Raw genomic sequence first — 18,996 nt, forward strand, 5'->3', positions numbered from 1 at the left:
GAATGATGGAGAGGATGCGAAAAGAATAATCTTTCCTACATTGCTGGTGGAAATAAAAACTGAAAAAGAATTTGGCAGTTTATTGTAAAACTAAGCACAGGCTTACTGTGTAACGTAATAATCACACTTTGGGTCAGAGTGTGACAAATGTTTACATCAGAAAAATAAATACTTATGTTCATACGAAAACATTTACACAAATGTTCGTAGCAACTTTATTTGTAATAGCCAAAACCTGCAAATAATCCAAACGTCAGTCAACATATGAATGACTAAACTGATTATGATACATTCATAAAATAGAATACTACCCAGTAATAAAAAGGAACAAACTATTGATACATGCACAGCATGATGGATCCTAAAGGCAGCATACTTACTGAAGAAAGCAAATCTCAAAACCTCACCTGCTCTGTGACTCCGTTTATGATACATCCTCCAATGACAAAACTGTACAGATGGAGAACAGATCAGTGGTGACCAGGAGACAAGGGAAGGAGTGGGGATGTGGGTGTGACTGTAGAGGGGTAGAGCGAAGGAGTTCATGTATGGTGACGGAACTCTTCTGTATCCTGATCCTGGCGTGGTGACATCAGTCTTCACGGGGGATCAAATTGCACGGAACTACACACACACATGTAAACCCTCATACTCACACACACACGGATGTAAAAACCGATGATAACTGAATAAATTCTGTAATCCATTTAACAGTATTGGACCCACGTCAATTTCCTGGTATTGATATTGTACTACAGTTATGTAAGCTGTAACCCTTGGATTAGTGAATGAAGTATTCAAGACTGTGCTCTGTTCTCACAATTTCCTGAGCATCTGCAGTTATTTCAAAACATGAAGTTAAAAAAATGATCAGGATTAAAGAATAAAAGAAAACAAAATACAAAAGAAATAATGTAGGAAAAATTTAAAAAATGGGGTTAAAAGAGTAGTCATTAATATTATTGAGAATATTTTAGTGCAAGAGACCTGTAAAGTTGGGCGATTTCAAAATTATGTTACAGCTATTCCCAATGCTATATAAACTTTCCCAAAGCGTTCAAAATTAGGAAGGGTTCCCAAAGTTACTTTAAGTAGCTTTACTCATAGCAAAAAATGATGAAATTAAACACCTACACACAAACTCAAACATAAAAAACTTATTAAGAGTATGGCTGTCAACATCATCTGTAAATTACAATTAAAAACAATTTCTGAAAGTATTAAGAAGTGATGTCCAGAAAAAAAAGTTGTTTTTAGGAGGATAACAAAATATTTTAAAATTTATTATTATTTTCCATTATATCAATGTGTCAAAGTAATAAATAGATATGCATAAACTGTCCATTTGATTCTAAGAAGCCCTTTGGCAAAATTAAAGATAAATTCTGAACTAGAAATAAAACAAGTCAAAATGCACACATAATGAATATAGTAATAATAAAATGATAAACCTAGTACTCAAATCAATAGTCAAAATCTCATTTAATACTGAAACACATGTAGTAGCATACTTTGAAACAGTAATGAGAAAGAAATTCCTGCTTTCACACTATCATTTCACAGTGTTCGGAAGCTCAGGTCCACACAACAATATACAAAATACATATGAAATAGAGTTACTGAAAAGAAGGAAATTTAGTTGAGATGAAAAGATTATCTGGTGCAGTGTTGCCAAATACATATGATAGAATTTCAAATTTTCTTCAAGCCACATTTAAAAAGGTAAAAAAAAAAATGGGAAGCTGCTATTCAACAGGGAAAAGGTTTGCGTTAAGCTAAATGACTATCTTCTAGAGATCTGAAGTACATCATGCCTATGGTTAACAGTACTGTGTTGTACACTTAATTTGTTAAGAGGATAGATCTCATGTTAAGTGTCCTTCCACAGTTAAGTTTTTAAAAATGTAAAAAAGAAACAGATGAAATTAATTTTACTGTATACTTACACAATATATACAAAATCTTATTTTCACATGTAATAAATTAAAAATCATTAAGGAACTGTTTTTTATATTTTCTCATACTGTCAATATCATTCTTGATCTCATTTCTCACAGGCTTAAACAGTTGGGCAAAATGACAAGTTAAAATGTGTCCTATATCTCTCTCTTTGGATAGATAATGCATTCATTACAGAAAATCAAAATTCCAGAATAGTGACACTCTATGACCTACGTGGGTAAACAGAATTTTTGTGTTTGTTCTCAATGTGTAAATGGCCAGGGTGGGGAGGAGAGACGGGAGAGAACGTTCAGTGGTTTGCAAAACATGGATATAATAAATGAGCTGACATTGGGGCAATTTGCCTCTCCTGTTTGGTGGAAATAGTCATCATTTTTCAAATTAATGATTCTCATTATCTTGACTGATACCAAATTCTTTTCCAGAAGTAAAGTAAAATATCAATGATTTTTTAGATTCTCTCATCTCAATATTGTGTCTAATGTAAAGACATTTACATTGTCTCCATGTAAAAATTTTCTGTTGCCTAAATTTCTAAGATCCCACATTGTAATCCCTGATTTTCTTTTCATCTTCCATTCTCTCTTGTGCCCTATCCTTTAATTTTTTTCCTACTCACTCTTTTTGCTTTCAACCACCTCTATGTTCAATTAAAGTTCATATTCAAATGATTTCTAGATCTTTATGCCAGTTCTTTCTTCTATATTTCAAACTGTATGTCCAACTACCTAGAGAAAATTTCCACTCACATCTCCTAAATTTACACCAAGTTTTCTCCTAAGCCTACCCTGTTTTTTCAATATCGCTTGCAAAATTACTATAACTCACCAAGTTGTGCAAGAAAGATATGTGGACATCATCTTTAATTCATTCTAGTCTTTTATTCTCCGCATCCATTCAATGGTTAAGTTCCGTTCATTCCAGCCCCCAAATACCTCCGTAACCTGTCAATCTTGCTGTGTCCTTTCTCCCCTAGCAGGGACCTAACATCTCTTCTGGAGTGAACCTTAGACAGTTCTTCCAGGGGATGTTCCTTTAATCAAACTTTGCATTAGCCAATCTCAAAGCCCATATGCAGGGACATACCACAGTTGTTCATCAATTACCTTTATTAGGCAAGGTTGTAAGCATGTAGACAGTGTCTATGACAGTCAGTTTTAGTGGCAGGGCAATGGTCAGAAGAATACATTGTGTGCCCTCGTGGAAATGGTGAAATGTTACTTTGGTGACATCAGCATACTCATCAGGGAACTACGGGATGAGGAAACTGTATCTTCAACTGAGCATGTTGTATTATCTTCAGTTTATGTAAACTCTTCAGTAATTTCTGTATAATCTCTCATGACAAATAACTTCTGCCCTATAACTGTGATTGTTGTTGTCTTTTTGTGTATCATATCAGGAACTTTTGATTACTAACCAGTTGCTCCCTGGATCATGGCAACAGTTTGCTGACTAGATTCTTTATTTCCATACCCATGCAAAGAATGTCCTCAGAATGATCATTCTAAAGTGTAAATCTTTCCCAATGATTTAGAGTTATGGGATCCTAAATAAAAAATAAAATGATCATGTCTTTCCCAATTTAGAACATGTGAGTGAATCTCAATATAAAGTCCAAACTTTGTAACATACCTTTCTAGAACATTCATGATGTTGCCACTGCTCACCTCTGCAGTATAATTTTCTAATTTTAGTGTAGATGTCAGGTCCTCTGACCCCCAAATGTTTAAGTATTATGTACTTTAGGTGTTTTATTATGTACTTTTATTCTGTACTTTAGGTATTTTCTGCATACTCTTAAAGTTTGGGAATCTCCTTGTCCTCTACTCCACTAGGATGTAAACAGTGGTGACTGAGACATTGTTGGTCCTAGCCACCATTGTATCCCCAGGGCCTGAGATAGTTGGCATGTTCTAAGTGCCAATGAAATATTTGTTAAATGGACACCTTTGGGATATTAATCAGGTAATTTATAATTTAATCTTTTTTCTTTACATATGATGAATTTTTCTAAAGTATATTTTAAAAATTAATTTTACAAAGGAAAATCAGAAAATATATACTGAGAAAAAAAATCTAAGAATGTGTAATTTTTAACTGAATGCTGGTAGATATCTACAAATTAATGACGAAACATTGCAATATCTATGGCATAAAATACATATAATTTTGTGGAAAGTCCTTTTCTTTTTAGGAAACTTAGAGCATCTCTGCTTCTGTCCAGGACCAAAATGTTAGAGTATCATGAGTTTCCTCAACATTTTTCTCCTAACAAGGTGCAAACAAAGAGACGACCATTTAGATGTTCTTGTTGGTTCTAACTCTATTATTTTATTAGTTAGCACTTTGACTTTTTGAAGAGATATTCAACAACTTTTCTCAATCCTATAGATTTATTTTGTCAGAACAAGTCTAATGTGGAATCATTTTCTCAGTGGTCTGGTATAAAAAGTGACAGTCGTTCATATTTGTTGATGATAATTTCCTCACAATGGGAGAAAGAATTTGCATCTATAGCTTGATGTAGGTTACAGATACCTAGAATAACTAGATAAGCAAGCAATTTAGATGAGATTTTTAAAAAGTCCTTCCATGTATTCACTTGTTGCAGCTCCTACTTTTTCTTTAGCATTTTTGTATTGAGGAAAATTATTTATTAAGCACATTTAAAAGAATTAATAACTTAGTTAATCCTCAATGCCTGTATATTGGTTTATAGTTGATAATTTAATTTATAGTATATAATCTCATTCAAAAATGTATGCCTCAACTCATCCTGGAATTAGGTTTCATTGATATTTTCTGTTCAGGTAAGGAAACAGACTAAAACGTGTTAAGTGTCTGCTCCAAATCATAGTGTATAACACTTGTTTCTTTGACTAGTTATCAAGAAATTGTTTCATAAAGGCCATACCCATAGTTCGTGGAGAAATGAGTATTGTACTGATTATTATTATTATTATTTTGTGTTGTTGTTAGGAAGATTGGCCCTGAGCTAACATCTGTTGCCAATCTTCCTCTTTCTTTGCTTGAGGAAGATTATCACTGAGCTAACATCTATGGCAATCTTCCTTTGTTTTATGTGGGATATTACCACAGCATGGCTTGATGAGTGGTGCTAGGTCCACGCCTGGGATGCGAACCCACAAACCCCAGGCCATCAAAGTGGAGTGAAGGAACTTAACTACTACTACTCCACTGGGCTGGCCTCTGGACTGATTTTTTTTTAAATCAGGATAGTTAATCTGGGAATGACATTTTAATAAACTTGCCCTCTTTTTTAGAAAAATGCTGTAATGTGAAAGAATTGATAGAGGGAAAAGGATTATATTTCTTTCCTTGATATCTTTAAGGTCAAATATATATTTGTAGTTCCATAAAATAATTAAGTTGAAATTTACGAAACTGCCAATATTTGACCTACAAAATATTAATTTCATTTATTTCTACCTAATATATGATCTCTCTGTATTCATGGTTTTCACATGCTCTTCTTTTGTCTGGATCATGCTTTCTCCATTAATTCATATTTTTTACTCAAGTATTAGCTCATTTACTTACTCTCACTTTAAAGAATCATTCCTTTCTCCCATATCAAAACTCAGATCATGTTCTTCTTTTTTTTAATTGATATTTTTGGTCTATAACTATTCTACAGCAATTGTATTACTTATCTTTTTGTATGTCTCTGTCTTTTATGAGACTGGGTTTTGTTTGCTTCCTCTATGCCACATCTTTTACCGTAGCTTTTTGTATGCACATCTGCATGGACAAGAACAGGTCTAGGGCTTGAATGATATGCTCTAGGGGAGTAGAAAAGTGGTTCCAGGGGCTGAGGGTCGGGGCAACAGGGAGAGGTTGGTAAAAAGGTACAAACTTTCAGTTTTAAGATGAACAAGGTCTGAGGATCTAATGTATAACATGGTGACTATAGTTGATAACACTCTTTGTATAAATGAAATTTGCTGAGAGAGTAAAACTAAAATATTCTCACTCACTAAAAAAAAAGAAGATAAATATTTGAGTTAGTGGATGTGATAATTAACTAGATGGGGGAATCCTTTCACAAGATACAGGTATATGAAATCATCACAATGTACACTTTAAATTTCGTATAATTTTATTTGTTTCAATAAAGTTGAAAATGATGTGTTCTTGGAGCCACATTCCACACCAGCTGTAGCAGGAGCTTGCATTCAAATTCTGACCCGGTCATTTTACCTGCCTAAGATACTAAGATATCTTAAGTGTAAGAAAATGTCGTGAGAGTCTAAGACCAAGAATATCCACCCTTTCATATCCCCAGTTACTATGTATAGGAGCAAGAGCTGGACAGTGAAGAAGGCTAACAGGGATTGAAATATGGTGTTTGAGCAGATCTTTAAGGATACCCTGGATACCAGAAAGACCAATAAGTGGGTCCTAGAGCAAAGTAAGCCTGAACTACCACTGAAGGAAAAATGATAAAACTGAGGCTGTCCTGCTTGGGGTCCATCATGAGAAGGCAGGATTCTGCTGGGAAAAGCAGAAGGCAGCAGGAAAAAGGGAGGCCCAAATATGGGATAGATTGACTCCATAAAGGAGGACGTAGGCATGAGTCTACTGAAGCTGAATAGGGCTGTTGAGCACAGGATATTGTGGACAGTACTCATTCACTCAGGAGTCAGAGCTGACTTGACGGCACATAACAACAACAAAGATACTTAGCTGACTTGAAGCTTAATATAAGTAAATATAAATAATAACAGGATTTATTTCATAGGATCATTGTGAGAATTAGCCGTGGAAATGTATAGAACAATCCCTGGTCCATAGGTAAGTTCCCATTGAAAGGTTGTTATTTTTAGATTCTCTAGGCAGGCACAATATATTTCCATTATAGATTTCAAAGTACGATAAATAAGAAATCACATGTATTGGGTCAGAAAGAAATTGAACAAAATTCAACCCAGAGAACAAAGAGAAATTGAAAAGCTGCACTCAGAACTTGTCATAACATGGCCGTTCTTGTACGCAGTTTGCTGTTGGATTTGTCTTTGCTCCTCTCATATATGTACATAAGACCAGCGACAGGCCCCAGGTAAGTAGATAGAAGTAACCAGGTTAGAAATCTGACTGATGCAACAAATAAGGATTTTTCTTAGAATTTTATTTGAAAATTAAAACAAAAACCTTTCCATTGTTGAATTAAAAGGAAAAATGAACATCTCCACTGAAGACTTGTGGAGTTCATTAATGTTGGCCGTGTTTTAGAGATTTGTGACTTCAAGAAAAGTGTGTATGTTTAAGGTTAGTTTGGTAGAATTAATGAGACCTGCTATGTGACTCATTCTGTTATATCAGTGGCTTCCTATTTTACAAGTGGTGGAACTCAGGAAAACATACAGAAGTCCAATTTACAAGACAAATATAAGTGGAGGTAGGTTCATGGAAAAGAAGGCAGTGTTGAAGCTTATACATATTCAGTATACCTATACATATGTAGAGAGTAGTTTGATTAATTAAAAGTATTTTAAAATATATACAGAGTCAGAGTCTCTCCAGTGTTCTTAAGCCTTCACACACAAAAGAGAGACATTTTCAACATTAATTCAGACATGTGGTTTAAAACAGAAAGTCAGATAGTAAGACAAATTATTCCATTTCTGAAAATCAAGACTGCATATGCCAATAAGATAAACATGAATTTTTACAATTTTCTATCAATCTTAATTGAGCAAATATACATATGACGAGATTGCTCACACTATTCAGGACACTGTGCTATGCAAATCCCAGCAAGACAATGTTTTCACGAAGAAAGCATCTCATAGACATGTACTGGTTGTGCAACAAACATGTTGACAAGCAGAGATATATAACCCTAAAAATGAATGCTAAAAGTTAACTATTAGTATCTCCATTTTTCAAGCTTAGAAAACAGTAAGTGGCAAAGCCAGGATTCATACCATCAGACTTCCAGTTCCCTGCCCTGCACCCTGGCTATACGTAATCTATGAGAATCCAAAATAAAAGCACTACCCTCATATGATGCACATTTATAACTGTAGGCATAGATTGAATAAAAATGTTTTCTTTCATTAGCTTATTTAATTAACACTATATAGTTATGATTTAATTAGGCATGTGTTATGAAGATGATAAATCAATGTAGAGAAATATACAATTTGCATTAGTTTTACAAGGCTCTTTATGCATGTGGAGAGAGATCTATTCTTTGAAGTATAACATTATAAATTTTGGGTCTGTCATCTTGCAACTAAAGATATTTTTGTTTGACACATTATTAAAAGCACTTTAATTCTAGAGAATTCAAAACAATAACTTCTATAATCAATTTACTTTAATTTCCAGAATTAATCACAATCTCACTATGTGATCTTGACAGCCTCTCTCTTTTTTGACAATAATGAACTACTTGACTGACACATTCATGTCTTGAAAGAAAGAAAATTGAGAACTGATTTGTTCATAACTGCACTACTTCACTTTTTTATGATCTGAGATAGAGAGAGGAACTTATTTGATGTGGAACACTTTTCCTATAATCTTTATGGGTCAAAGGAAATCTTATTCATTACCCCTAAGCTTTAATTGCATTATTTCCTGAAATCAATTAAAAAATTCATTACTTTAGCAAATACTTTACTAAGACAATAAGTTTACTACAATTATGCTCTCAATATAAGCAGGAAATATATAAGTTGAGCAAATCATAACGGCTGGTTCTCAGATGAGGAAGGGAGAAGGGAAGAAGGAAGAAAGGGAGAAATCTAGACAGGAAGAATGGGAAGAAATCTTGATTCGTGGGAGCAGTGCTTTGAGAACGTCTAACAAGCATAGCTTAGAGAAATCATCTGATCCATCAAGGATGTATTTATTGTATAATATCAAAACCTTCTATTGAAAGGGACAAGTAAACACATTTTTAACCTGAGAAAATATTTTAATATTCTCTACCAATTTGGCAGTTATTTCTGCAATGTTCATAAAGGTTTTGGTAAAGCAATTTTAATAAAAGCTAATGATAATAATAATAATGATTAGCAGCAGTGATCTTTCTCCTGAATGCAAACAAAACCCCACAAAAGACAAAAAAAAATCTGCCCTTAATGTTTTCTAGGTAATTCAGACCATCAGTGCTGTGGATAGAGATGAATCCGTAGAAGATCACCATTTTTACTTTAATCTGTCTGTAGAAGATGCAAAGAACTCAAGTTTTACAATCATGGATAATCAAGGTAATGCCATTCACTCACGATGGCTTTTGATACATTTTTTGAGATTTATTTTTGATTTTAAGGGAATTTATAGCATTGCTTTTTATACTATTCCTGCAACATGATAATGTTGAGAAATAGGACGAGGAGTGGCAATGAAAATGGGAAACAAAACCCAAAGTCAAGTTCTAAATATGCTAGCCCCATTTCTCACTGGACTTCTTCCAATCAGAAACACTTTTTCAGGTCACCAGTGGCTATCAGCCCTTGTAAAGTCTGAATGACCCTGCAAAGATAATTGTGGTTCTGGCACAAGTGTTCCATTCATGTCCTCATATCACTCAAACTTCAGGCTATTCTGGGGAAAGAAAATGATATGTACAACTTGAAGTCAGGTTAGTTTGATTGATTTGGAGTCATTAATTAGGAGCCATAAATATATGACTTAGGGTCGAGATTATTCTTTTTCCTTCAAAACAAAGCGATTGAATCAATCTAAAGACAAAATGTTCTAAAAGACTTTGTGTGGAAAGACAGAGTTTCTTTTCCTTCCATATAGAAGTAGATTAACTTTGTACAAAGCCACTCTGTTCCTTTTTTCTTCACTTCAGTAAAAGGTTTTTTTCGTCATATGGATTTCTACTTTACTTTTGCATTATATCTCAAAGATATGAAACACCATAGGATTTATTACTCCAGCATCTTTACCCAAATACCTACAGCTGTCCTTTACAACTGAGGGTAAGCTTCCATCTAGGAGTCCCTTGTGGGAGAATAGATGCAGACACGTTCTCTCCTTTTGCCCTTGTCAAATTCCCTGGTGAAAACTCAAATAGACTTAGGATGAAAAATGTAAATACCAATATGACAAATAAACTGTAGCTTAGATTTATTTATATTAATGTAAAATAAGTTACTGGGGCAAAATAAATATATTGAGACATAGAGAAAAGAATTGATTTGGTTTAATGATTCTGGTTACAAATAATTTAATAAAATATACACTGAAAAAACTGTAAACTCTCTCACCTCTTAAATCTGCCTAGTAACTAAAATCACAAGAGTTTTGTAGACTTCAAGAGCATGATTGAGAATTCATTTAAAAATGATGATTGAGGAAAAGTCATAAATAGACATACATTTCAAAAGACTTCCCTTTATTTGCATTTTGCTGTTCGTGTCTTCTAAAGTTTGTCTGATTGCTACAGAAAATATTTTGGGGGATAGCAATACACACAAAAAAAGGGCAAACATAGTACTGAGCCACAAGAAATTGCACTGAAAGTAGTTATTTAGAATATTTTTCAGGGATTCAGGGAAAAACCATTTCAAATGTGTTCAAGTATGAATATTGTTCATTTTTGTTAATTTTTGAATGTTCTATCTGGATGAATAAATTGATACTACTAAAGTTTAATGATTCTCTGACTTTTAGATAGAAAATGGGTTAATAATGTCAAAGTGAGAAGAAACATCCTAGTAGAATCTTTCCTATCAAGTAAAATTAATCCTTTTTTTCTTATTAGTGTATATCATTTTAGATCACTTGCTGTATTAGGTATGTGACTCTGACAACCTTATGTATTTACAGTTTTTGTGAAAATAATGAGTCCCTATTAGAAAAAGGACTCTGTCGTGAATAAAGAACCCAATTGAAACTGATACTGTTATCATAAATGTAACGCTAGGAGTCTCTATATAATATTGATATCTGACTACACTGTTGTTTTCTATGTTCCACATATATGTTTCCTATCTTTATCCAAAGACATTTAACCTGATCCATCTAATTACATAATTAAGCTTTAGGAAATATCAGAAACAATAATGACTTTTAAGTGGAGTTTTTAATTGTCTTTTTATCAGAAATTTGCTCTTCCTTTTATTTGAACTCATTTTATATCTCTGTACTGTTGCCTCTAGTACATATGACTGGTATGGATTTCTTTTGTATTATTGAAAAAATTATGCACATGGATTTTTGTTTTAGATAACACAGCTGTAATTTTGACTAATAGAACTGGTTTTAGCCTTCAAGAAGAGCCTGTCTTCTATATATCAATCTTAATTGCCGACAATGGAATCCCATCACTTACAAGTACAAACACCCTTACCATATACATCTGTGACTGTGATGACAATGGCAGTACACAGACCTGCAGTAATAAGGATCTTATGCTTTCCTTGGGATTCAGGACAGAAATCATCATTGCTATTCTGATATCCATCATGATAATATTTGGTAAGTAGTGCTGAACTGAACATATCTTCCTTTACTGAAAATAGCATGAAAAATACAGAAAATAGTTAATTACATTATACCAATATAGTGTCAGTTTGTGTGTGTGTGTGTGCATGTGTTAAACTGCTCTTCTGAACGTATTACAATTGTTAAACCAAGTGGAGTAAATGAAAAATAGAGTGAATATGCATTCCAAACTGAAAATCAGTGATCCTTGGATTCTGATGAGTATGTGTTTTTGACACATATGCATTGCAACATATACAGTTATATAAAATTTAGTAATAATAACAGTGAGCTTCCGTTGACTGCTTATCACGCTCCAGGAGACTGACATAAGTACTCTATGTGCATTATGCAATTTGATCCTCAAAATAACCTCAAGGAGTAGCAACTATTATCCCCTGTATTGCATAGATGAAGAAAATGAAACTCAAAGACTTAGTGCTTTACAAAGGGTCTTGCAGCTAGTAAATGATGTGCCGCGAGCCCACAACCAAAACATACCTCTATTCAACCCTGTACTGCAACTCACTAGAACCCTGGGAGCACTGCGGGAGAAAGTGAATGTTAGGATGGAGGGATGTAAAAGAGAGAGCCTTATTTAACCAAAGGCTAAACATAAAGGAAATCTCAGTGAAACAACCATCATTTTATTTATTATTATTTTCACATGCAGATAAGTTATATTTATTTTATAGATGAGGCGAATGAACCCAAAATGTTTTAGTCAGGCTTTCAAGACCACAAATGATTCACCTAGCATAATCTTCCCTTTCTTTACCACACCAGGACATATAATCTAAACCCTTCTCTTGCTTCCCTCATAACTTCGTATCGAAAACCATCACACTTGATTGAGTATTGAAAGCAATTATATCAGCCACTGGTTCTGCAATTTCAAACTCACTGCTCAAACTAAATACCATATGTTTCAGGATTTGCTTTGCCTTCGCTCTCCTCATCTTTCTCAAAGCGTCAAAAGCCATGCACTCCGTTTTTATCATCCTACTTTACCATTCTTTTCTGCCTAAATTCAGTTTTCCAAATTATTTTTAGAGATTTTTTAATCATACATCTGAATTTAGAACTAATAGCAAGATATCAGAAGCAAGAAGCAAAAAAACCAGTGTAGTGTTTGGGGGATGGCAAGTGCTGAATTACCCATGGGTACAGACAGACATAACCAAGCTCAGAAACCCTACAAGTAAACCAGGGGCAGCCGCACTATGAAAGGCATGAGTAGCATTTAGAGGGTGGGAAGTATGGGGCAGCCAATAGTCAGCAGTTTCCTTTGAAAGTCTCATGAATATTCTCTCCAATTCATAGAATGAAAAATTACTTGTTAGATACCTTTCAATTCCAACCATTTATCTCAGATGAGTTTTCAGGTGTCGTACCCAAGTTCAAACATGATGACCTTATTTAATTCAAGAGCACTATTTGAATATTTTTAAATGTCAGTTTTGTATAAGATATTGTGTAATGTATTTCTCTGTGTGATAATATTAGTAACGTTGCTTCATGTTTGCTTCAAGTCCTGCATATGAAATTCTGAACAGTTATGCACGATCTGTGGTTGAGTATGAGTGAGCTATCCTTGATACAGACACTCACGTATAGTTTTCTTTAAAGTGTTCTGAAATTGTTCCATTTCTACATGATGTCAAAATCACCTTATGTAATAAATATTAATTGTGGATGTACCAGTGTTATGACGAAAAAACCTGATAGTTTGGAATTTCCAAAATTACATGGTATCACAGAGCACAGGTTCTGAACCAACTCTCTGGTTTTGAATGCCAGCTTTCTGTTTCCTAGCTGTGTGACACTGGGCATGTGATTTAGCATCTCTGTGCTTTGGTTTTCCCATATTTAATAGGGAATGATAATAATACATGGATATCATAAAAATTAAATCAATGAATAAATGTAAAGCTTTTAGAAAAATGCCCAGCACATACTTTGTAGTCAATAAATATTAACTTAGAAAATAATTATGCCGCAAATTTGCTTCAATGGGGAATATCAAACTGGTCCATTGTGCTTAACTTCTATTAACATGGATCATTGGATATTAAGATTGACAAGTGCCTATAGATTGGAAAATATTCCCTTATCCTACTTTGGTCTATTTTTAATACATAAGAAAAAGTACAATTTTAAAGATTTTATTTTTTCCTTTTTCTCCCCAAAGCCCCCCGGTACATAGTTGTGTATTCTTCGTTGTGGGTTCTTCTAGTTGTGATGAGCAGTGCCAGGTCCGCGCCCAGGATTCGAACTAATGAAACACTGGGCCGTCTGCAGCGGAGCGCGCGAACTTAACCACTCGGCCACGGGGCCAGCCCCAGAAAAAGTACAATTTTAAAGTGATCATCATCGAAAATAGTACACTATATTTTCATAATGTTTTTCTATTCTAAATTGTCAGTTAGAAAGATGATTATGCTTCCTTATGTCATTTCACAAGTCCCTGTTGTAAATTTTCAACAGCAAATATAGATTTTTGTCTTATAATCATAAAATCTAAGCTTCTGTCTTGAGCTTGTAACAAAAGCAAGGATTATAAAGTCTATTATAAATGATATAATACATAACATTATATTATAAATATATAATACATTATTTACATATAATATATTGTAACATAAATATATAATATATTATTTATATATAATATAATATTATATGTGTGTTGATATTCTGGTATGCTTTCTTTGTCAGGGTTTATCTTTTTGATCCTAGGTCTGAAACAACAAAGAAAACAGACTCTATTTCCGGAGAAAGGTGAAGATTTCAGGGAGAATATATTCAGATATGACGACGAAGGGGGAGGAGAAGAAGACACAGAAGCCTTTGACATTGCAGAGCTGCGGAGCAGCACCATCATGAGGGAGCGCAGGACTCGGAAAGTCCCCGCTGCGGAGATCAGGAGCCTGTACAGGCAGTCTTTGCAGGTTGGCCCGGATAGTGCCATATTCAGGAAATTCATTCTAGAAAAGCTCGAAGAAGCTAATACTGATCCTTGTGCCCCTCCTTTTGATTCCCTCCAGACCTATGCTTTTGAGGGAACAGGGTCATTAGCTGGATCCCTGAGCTCCTTAGGATCAGCAGTCTCTGATCAGGATGAAAATTATGATTACCTTAATGAATTGGGACCTCGCTTTAAAAGATTAGCTTGCATGTTTGGTTCTGCTATGCAATCAAATTATTAGGGCTTCTTTATTGTTAAAATTTTAAAAATGCTAATGTTTGTTTGGGAAAACTGGTTGTCTCTTGGTAAAGAGTTGTGTGATCCAGTTCTCTGGGGAAAAAAAAAGACCAACTTAGAGTGTTTTCTGATTTCCTTGGTGTAAATACCCCATAGTTACTGCAGGCTACCCACACATTGTCAGTGAATCAGATATGGGAAGAAATGTTAATAATTAGCTCTTGGCTGTCAATGCAAGCCAACTCTAGTGTACCATTGAAATATTCCTCTAGCATTGTTTTCAATACCATCCAATACAAATTCTCAAAAGTTTTGAATGTTTAATGTGAGAAAGACTCTGAACCAGGTCATCTTAATATTATTTCCTTTATTCATTTTTCGAAGCTAAAAAAGTAAGAATAAAGTGTTTGTGTGTGTTGTGTCTAATACTGTACAGAGATAAACACCTAGGATAACCTGGGTGATTATATGAAACTTTTAAAAATGATTTCTCTTTTATGAATCAGCAAGTTTCTGAGTGAAATTTTGTGATTCATTCTAGTTTGGTATTTTAAAATCATTCTTAAGACCACACTTTAAAACTGATTTCAAATTTAGACAGAGATTTGGTACACATTAACTAAAGGTATAGTATAAATTTGTATTGTTTTTCATATTGCAGTATGTCACAATACAATGACAAATACATGTCAATGTTTATTCAACATTAAATTTAAACTTTATGAAAATGGTGGAAAGTGTGGAAAAATTTTAAGTAAATTTTTATTGCTACTAAAAATGATAAAGATAAATGAAAGGAGTACTGTATTGAAACCTGAATTAATATTCCTCTTAAATATTATGATCAACTGCACCGACTCTTTCCATGCGTAGAATAAAACATGATAAAATTTTCAGCATTTCCTGTTTTATTAAGAGCTTAGAACAGAACTGATTCTTCAGTGTCATTTTTTATTATGAAATATAAAATTAGGTGCAATAGTTACTTTTATTGTAACATTACGAAGGAAATATGCTAAGCTGCTGGATGTAGAACTTTATGATAACATTAGACAACGAGATAATAACATAATTTTAATCATCTTTTTAAGAATGATACTTATTATTCTATCTAAATAAAGGCAGAATTCAAAATTCACAATTTGAAGAGAAAGAAAGTTGTGAATATAATGTTCTCCAAATTCATTTATATATGCTCATTTTTTATTAGCAGCATGTGAAATTGAGCTGAACATAATTGCCCATATGTGTTTAAATCAAATATTTCAAAAAAATTTAGCTAAAGTTAGAGTAGTTGAATGGCTACAGTATTTTTTCCTCTGTACTTTGAAGCATAAACACCCATACTGTGTAATAGAAGAGTTTTTCATCAATATCAATCAAGTACCATTATGTTGGTGACACAGATATCACTTTACAAAAGGCTGAGAAAATCAGACTTAAAATACAACAATTTAGCAAAATATTAAAAGTATATAAGAGGACATCAGCTGTATTAAATCCTCGTGCATTCATATAATTATTTACTTAGGGAAGAATAATAAAACTAAACCAAAGAAAATTTTAAAAAGAATTACAATTTGCCAGAAAATAGAAATGTATGACTTGAGAGAACATTTACATTTCTATCATATTGACATAAAAATGGAAAGAGTATAGTTAGGAAAATTTTCATGAATTATTCCATGGAGGATTGTTCTCTATATTTAAAAAATAATGCTATGTAGTTTTGGTTGAAGAACTGGAAAGTACGATAAACAACAGATCAAGCAATCCATGGAAAATGGATTAGAAAAAAGAAATGGGGTCTTCTGGGGATGGTAGTAGGTGATGTCATCAGTGAAAGCCTTATAATCCACTTATAAACTTGGATGAACAACTCACAAAATGCAATATCTGCATCAGTGAGGTTTAATGTTTGTGTCCGGTGACATAAAGCAGTTGTATTAAAATAAATTCTGCTTTAATTAGTGATAGAATTGTCAATCATAGAGTACGTAGGAAACGAGCATACATGGTTCCATATCTATTTACTAGTCTAAAAAGTGTCCTTTTAATTTATATAAAAATACTGTCAGATTCTAGCAGAGAAGTTGCAATTTTCTAGAAATTATACTGGGTAATACTTTAATAACTATGTTAATCATATTCTTGTCACATGGGTGTTGCAAGAACATAGCTGTACCCTAGCTAAAGACATGACATTAAGATCTCATTTTCATAAATTTTAATAAAGGCTAAATCAACACAGATATTTATAAAAATAGCACAGCTTCACAGTAATACCTGCAGTGTTTAAATATCAGCCTCACTTGACTCACAGGTTTACGTGTAGGTCTTAAGTTACTAATGAGCTGGAACAGGAAAATATTTAAAGTTCTCATAGGAATCCAAAAATATTAGCAATAGTAGTAGTTCCCTCAGCACACGGGCTTGAACTTCATGGATCTGAGTGGGAATTAGTTCACTCTCATTTAAATAACTGTGTGAACTTTGTCAAACTGCCTAATCTTTCTGGATCTGAGTTTGTACTTTGTAAAATGAGATCTGAGCTCCCTATTTCACATGATCGTTGTGAAGAATAAGTAGAACAAGCAGCACAAGCAGTATCTAACCAACACAAGGGCTCAGTGAATAACTGTGCGTCATCATAACGGCTGATGTTATTCTACTGGAACACACAGGCAGGTTTCTTTTCTAGCACTGATTGATCCCGGTGGCTTCACAGCACATTTGGACTATAAATCAGTGTCCTGATCTGACACATAAGGCCGTCGATTATCCTGTCCCTGCTTCTTTCTACAGTCTCTTAGATCTTCCAATCTCATGTTCTAGGCCTGAAACAATCTTTCTCCAAACACTTCTATTGTTCATTCCCTCCCTTCATCCAGGTCTGTGATCAACTGCAATGTCCTCAGAAAGGCTTACCTGACCACTGTCCCTCACTGTAGCCCTCGCTCTTCCTTTTCACCAAATCACGTAGCCACCAAGTATTACATTATATATATCTCGCTTCTTAGTGTCGTTATTCCTTATTAGAATGTAAGCCCTAAGAGGGCAAGGAATTACCTGTCTTGTTCATTCGTTATTGTCTAAAATTGTTTCTAGTACATAGAAAGCGACCAATAAATATTTCTTAAATGAATATAATAATGATTATCAATCTATTTTGCTTGCTCATATATAGATGCCATATTGACTTTTGTTGACTATTAATATGGAATTAATGTATTTTTCAAAGTGGGGTGGCATTGGGTAGTTCTTGGGTACAGTAAGATTTTTTTGAAATCTTTCTAGAGATTATGACTTTGAGTTTTAACTTGTTTGGACTTATTATTCCCAGGAGGAAAAAAAGATAATGACATTGTACTGTTCAGTCAAAAGAGGTCCTTTGATGGCTGCTGTAGAAATTCTCATATAAATAAGTTCCCACGAAGAGTGATGAATATGAAAACATGTTCAATGCATGAGAATTCTGCTTCACATCTTAGAATACAACTTGGTAACAAATGCATTGTTAAGCTCGCAAGGCTACAAAGCCTACAAGGTAGCTTCATGTTCTTTTATATGATATGAAACGGCATTAGATATCAAATACACTAAAGGCTGGGAGACAAAATGGAAAGATAAATGGAGGAAAGGAATGTGTGGCTTTTTACATATCCAATTATGTCCATCAATCTATCATCTATCATCATCTATCATCTATCATCTATCTGTCTATTGAGAGAAATTTCGACTTCCTGGAGGAGGGGAGCCTAGAATCTCAATCACGAAGTAAATCCTCGGAACTTGTTAAAATGTGGTGCTGTCTTGTTTTTTATAGCGAGCTCTGAGGATGGCAGGCTGACTGAAATGGCAAGGTAAGGGAGAATGCCGCAGCTGGGCAAAATGCAGTTCTGAGCCTCTGACTAGGCAAGGCTGGATGAATTTCCCATAGGTTAAGTGGTTGCAGCTGTGGAAATTTTGCACAAAAGGTAGGAGCTAAGATGCAGCTTAAATCAGTCATGCAAAGAATATGTCACATAGACTAAGGAAAAACAGGGACCTCAAGTCCTTAAAGTGTCTCTGAATACCCCACACATGTGCCCCAGGATAGAGTGCCAGCGGTTGGATGCCTGTCATCACACAGGACTCTGGCTGTGAAATTGTGATAGCACCAGCCATGTTTACTGTGCCACTTATCTGTCATCTCTCCATCCCTACCCAGACACCAGAGGTCCAGAAGCAGCAGAGCAACCAGGAGAGAGTGAAAGATGTGACCTTACACTGGGTGTGAGGTTAAAATCTTCTCATACCTAGAAAAGGGGTTTTAAAAAAATATTTGACAGTGACCGGAAGCTATGCAAATGGAGATT

General features: G+C 34.2%; 1 protein-coding gene across 5 annotated transcripts in view; it reads left to right on the forward strand.

The window, feature by feature from the left end:
* The window catches only part of CDH19 (cadherin 19), a 104,295-nt gene extending 86,509 nt beyond the window's left edge, over positions 1–17,786 (forward strand). The window contains exons 11-13 of one of the 5 annotated variants that reach the window (XR_011504368.1): positions 9,089–9,206; positions 11,204–11,427; positions 14,152–17,785. Coding sequence is in view for 4 of the 5 variants with exons in the window: in XM_014827974.3 (XP_014683460.1) it covers positions 9,089–9,206; positions 11,176–11,427; positions 14,152–14,642 (861 nt within the window). In the remaining variant the exon portion in view is untranslated. Of the gene's footprint in view, positions 1–9,088; positions 9,207–11,175; positions 11,428–14,151 lie in introns of all 5 variants that reach the window. The other 4 variants (XM_044774848.2, XM_014827974.3, XM_070512887.1 and 1 more) reach the window with 4 other exon arrangements.
* Positions 17,787–18,996: the final 1,210 nt, after the last annotated feature.

The sequence above is a fragment of the Equus asinus genome, chromosome 7, assembly GCF_041296235.1.
Source record: "Equus asinus isolate D_3611 breed Donkey chromosome 7, EquAss-T2T_v2, whole genome shotgun sequence".
In the NCBI taxonomy this organism is placed as follows: Eukaryota; Metazoa; Chordata; class Mammalia; order Perissodactyla; family Equidae; genus Equus; species Equus asinus.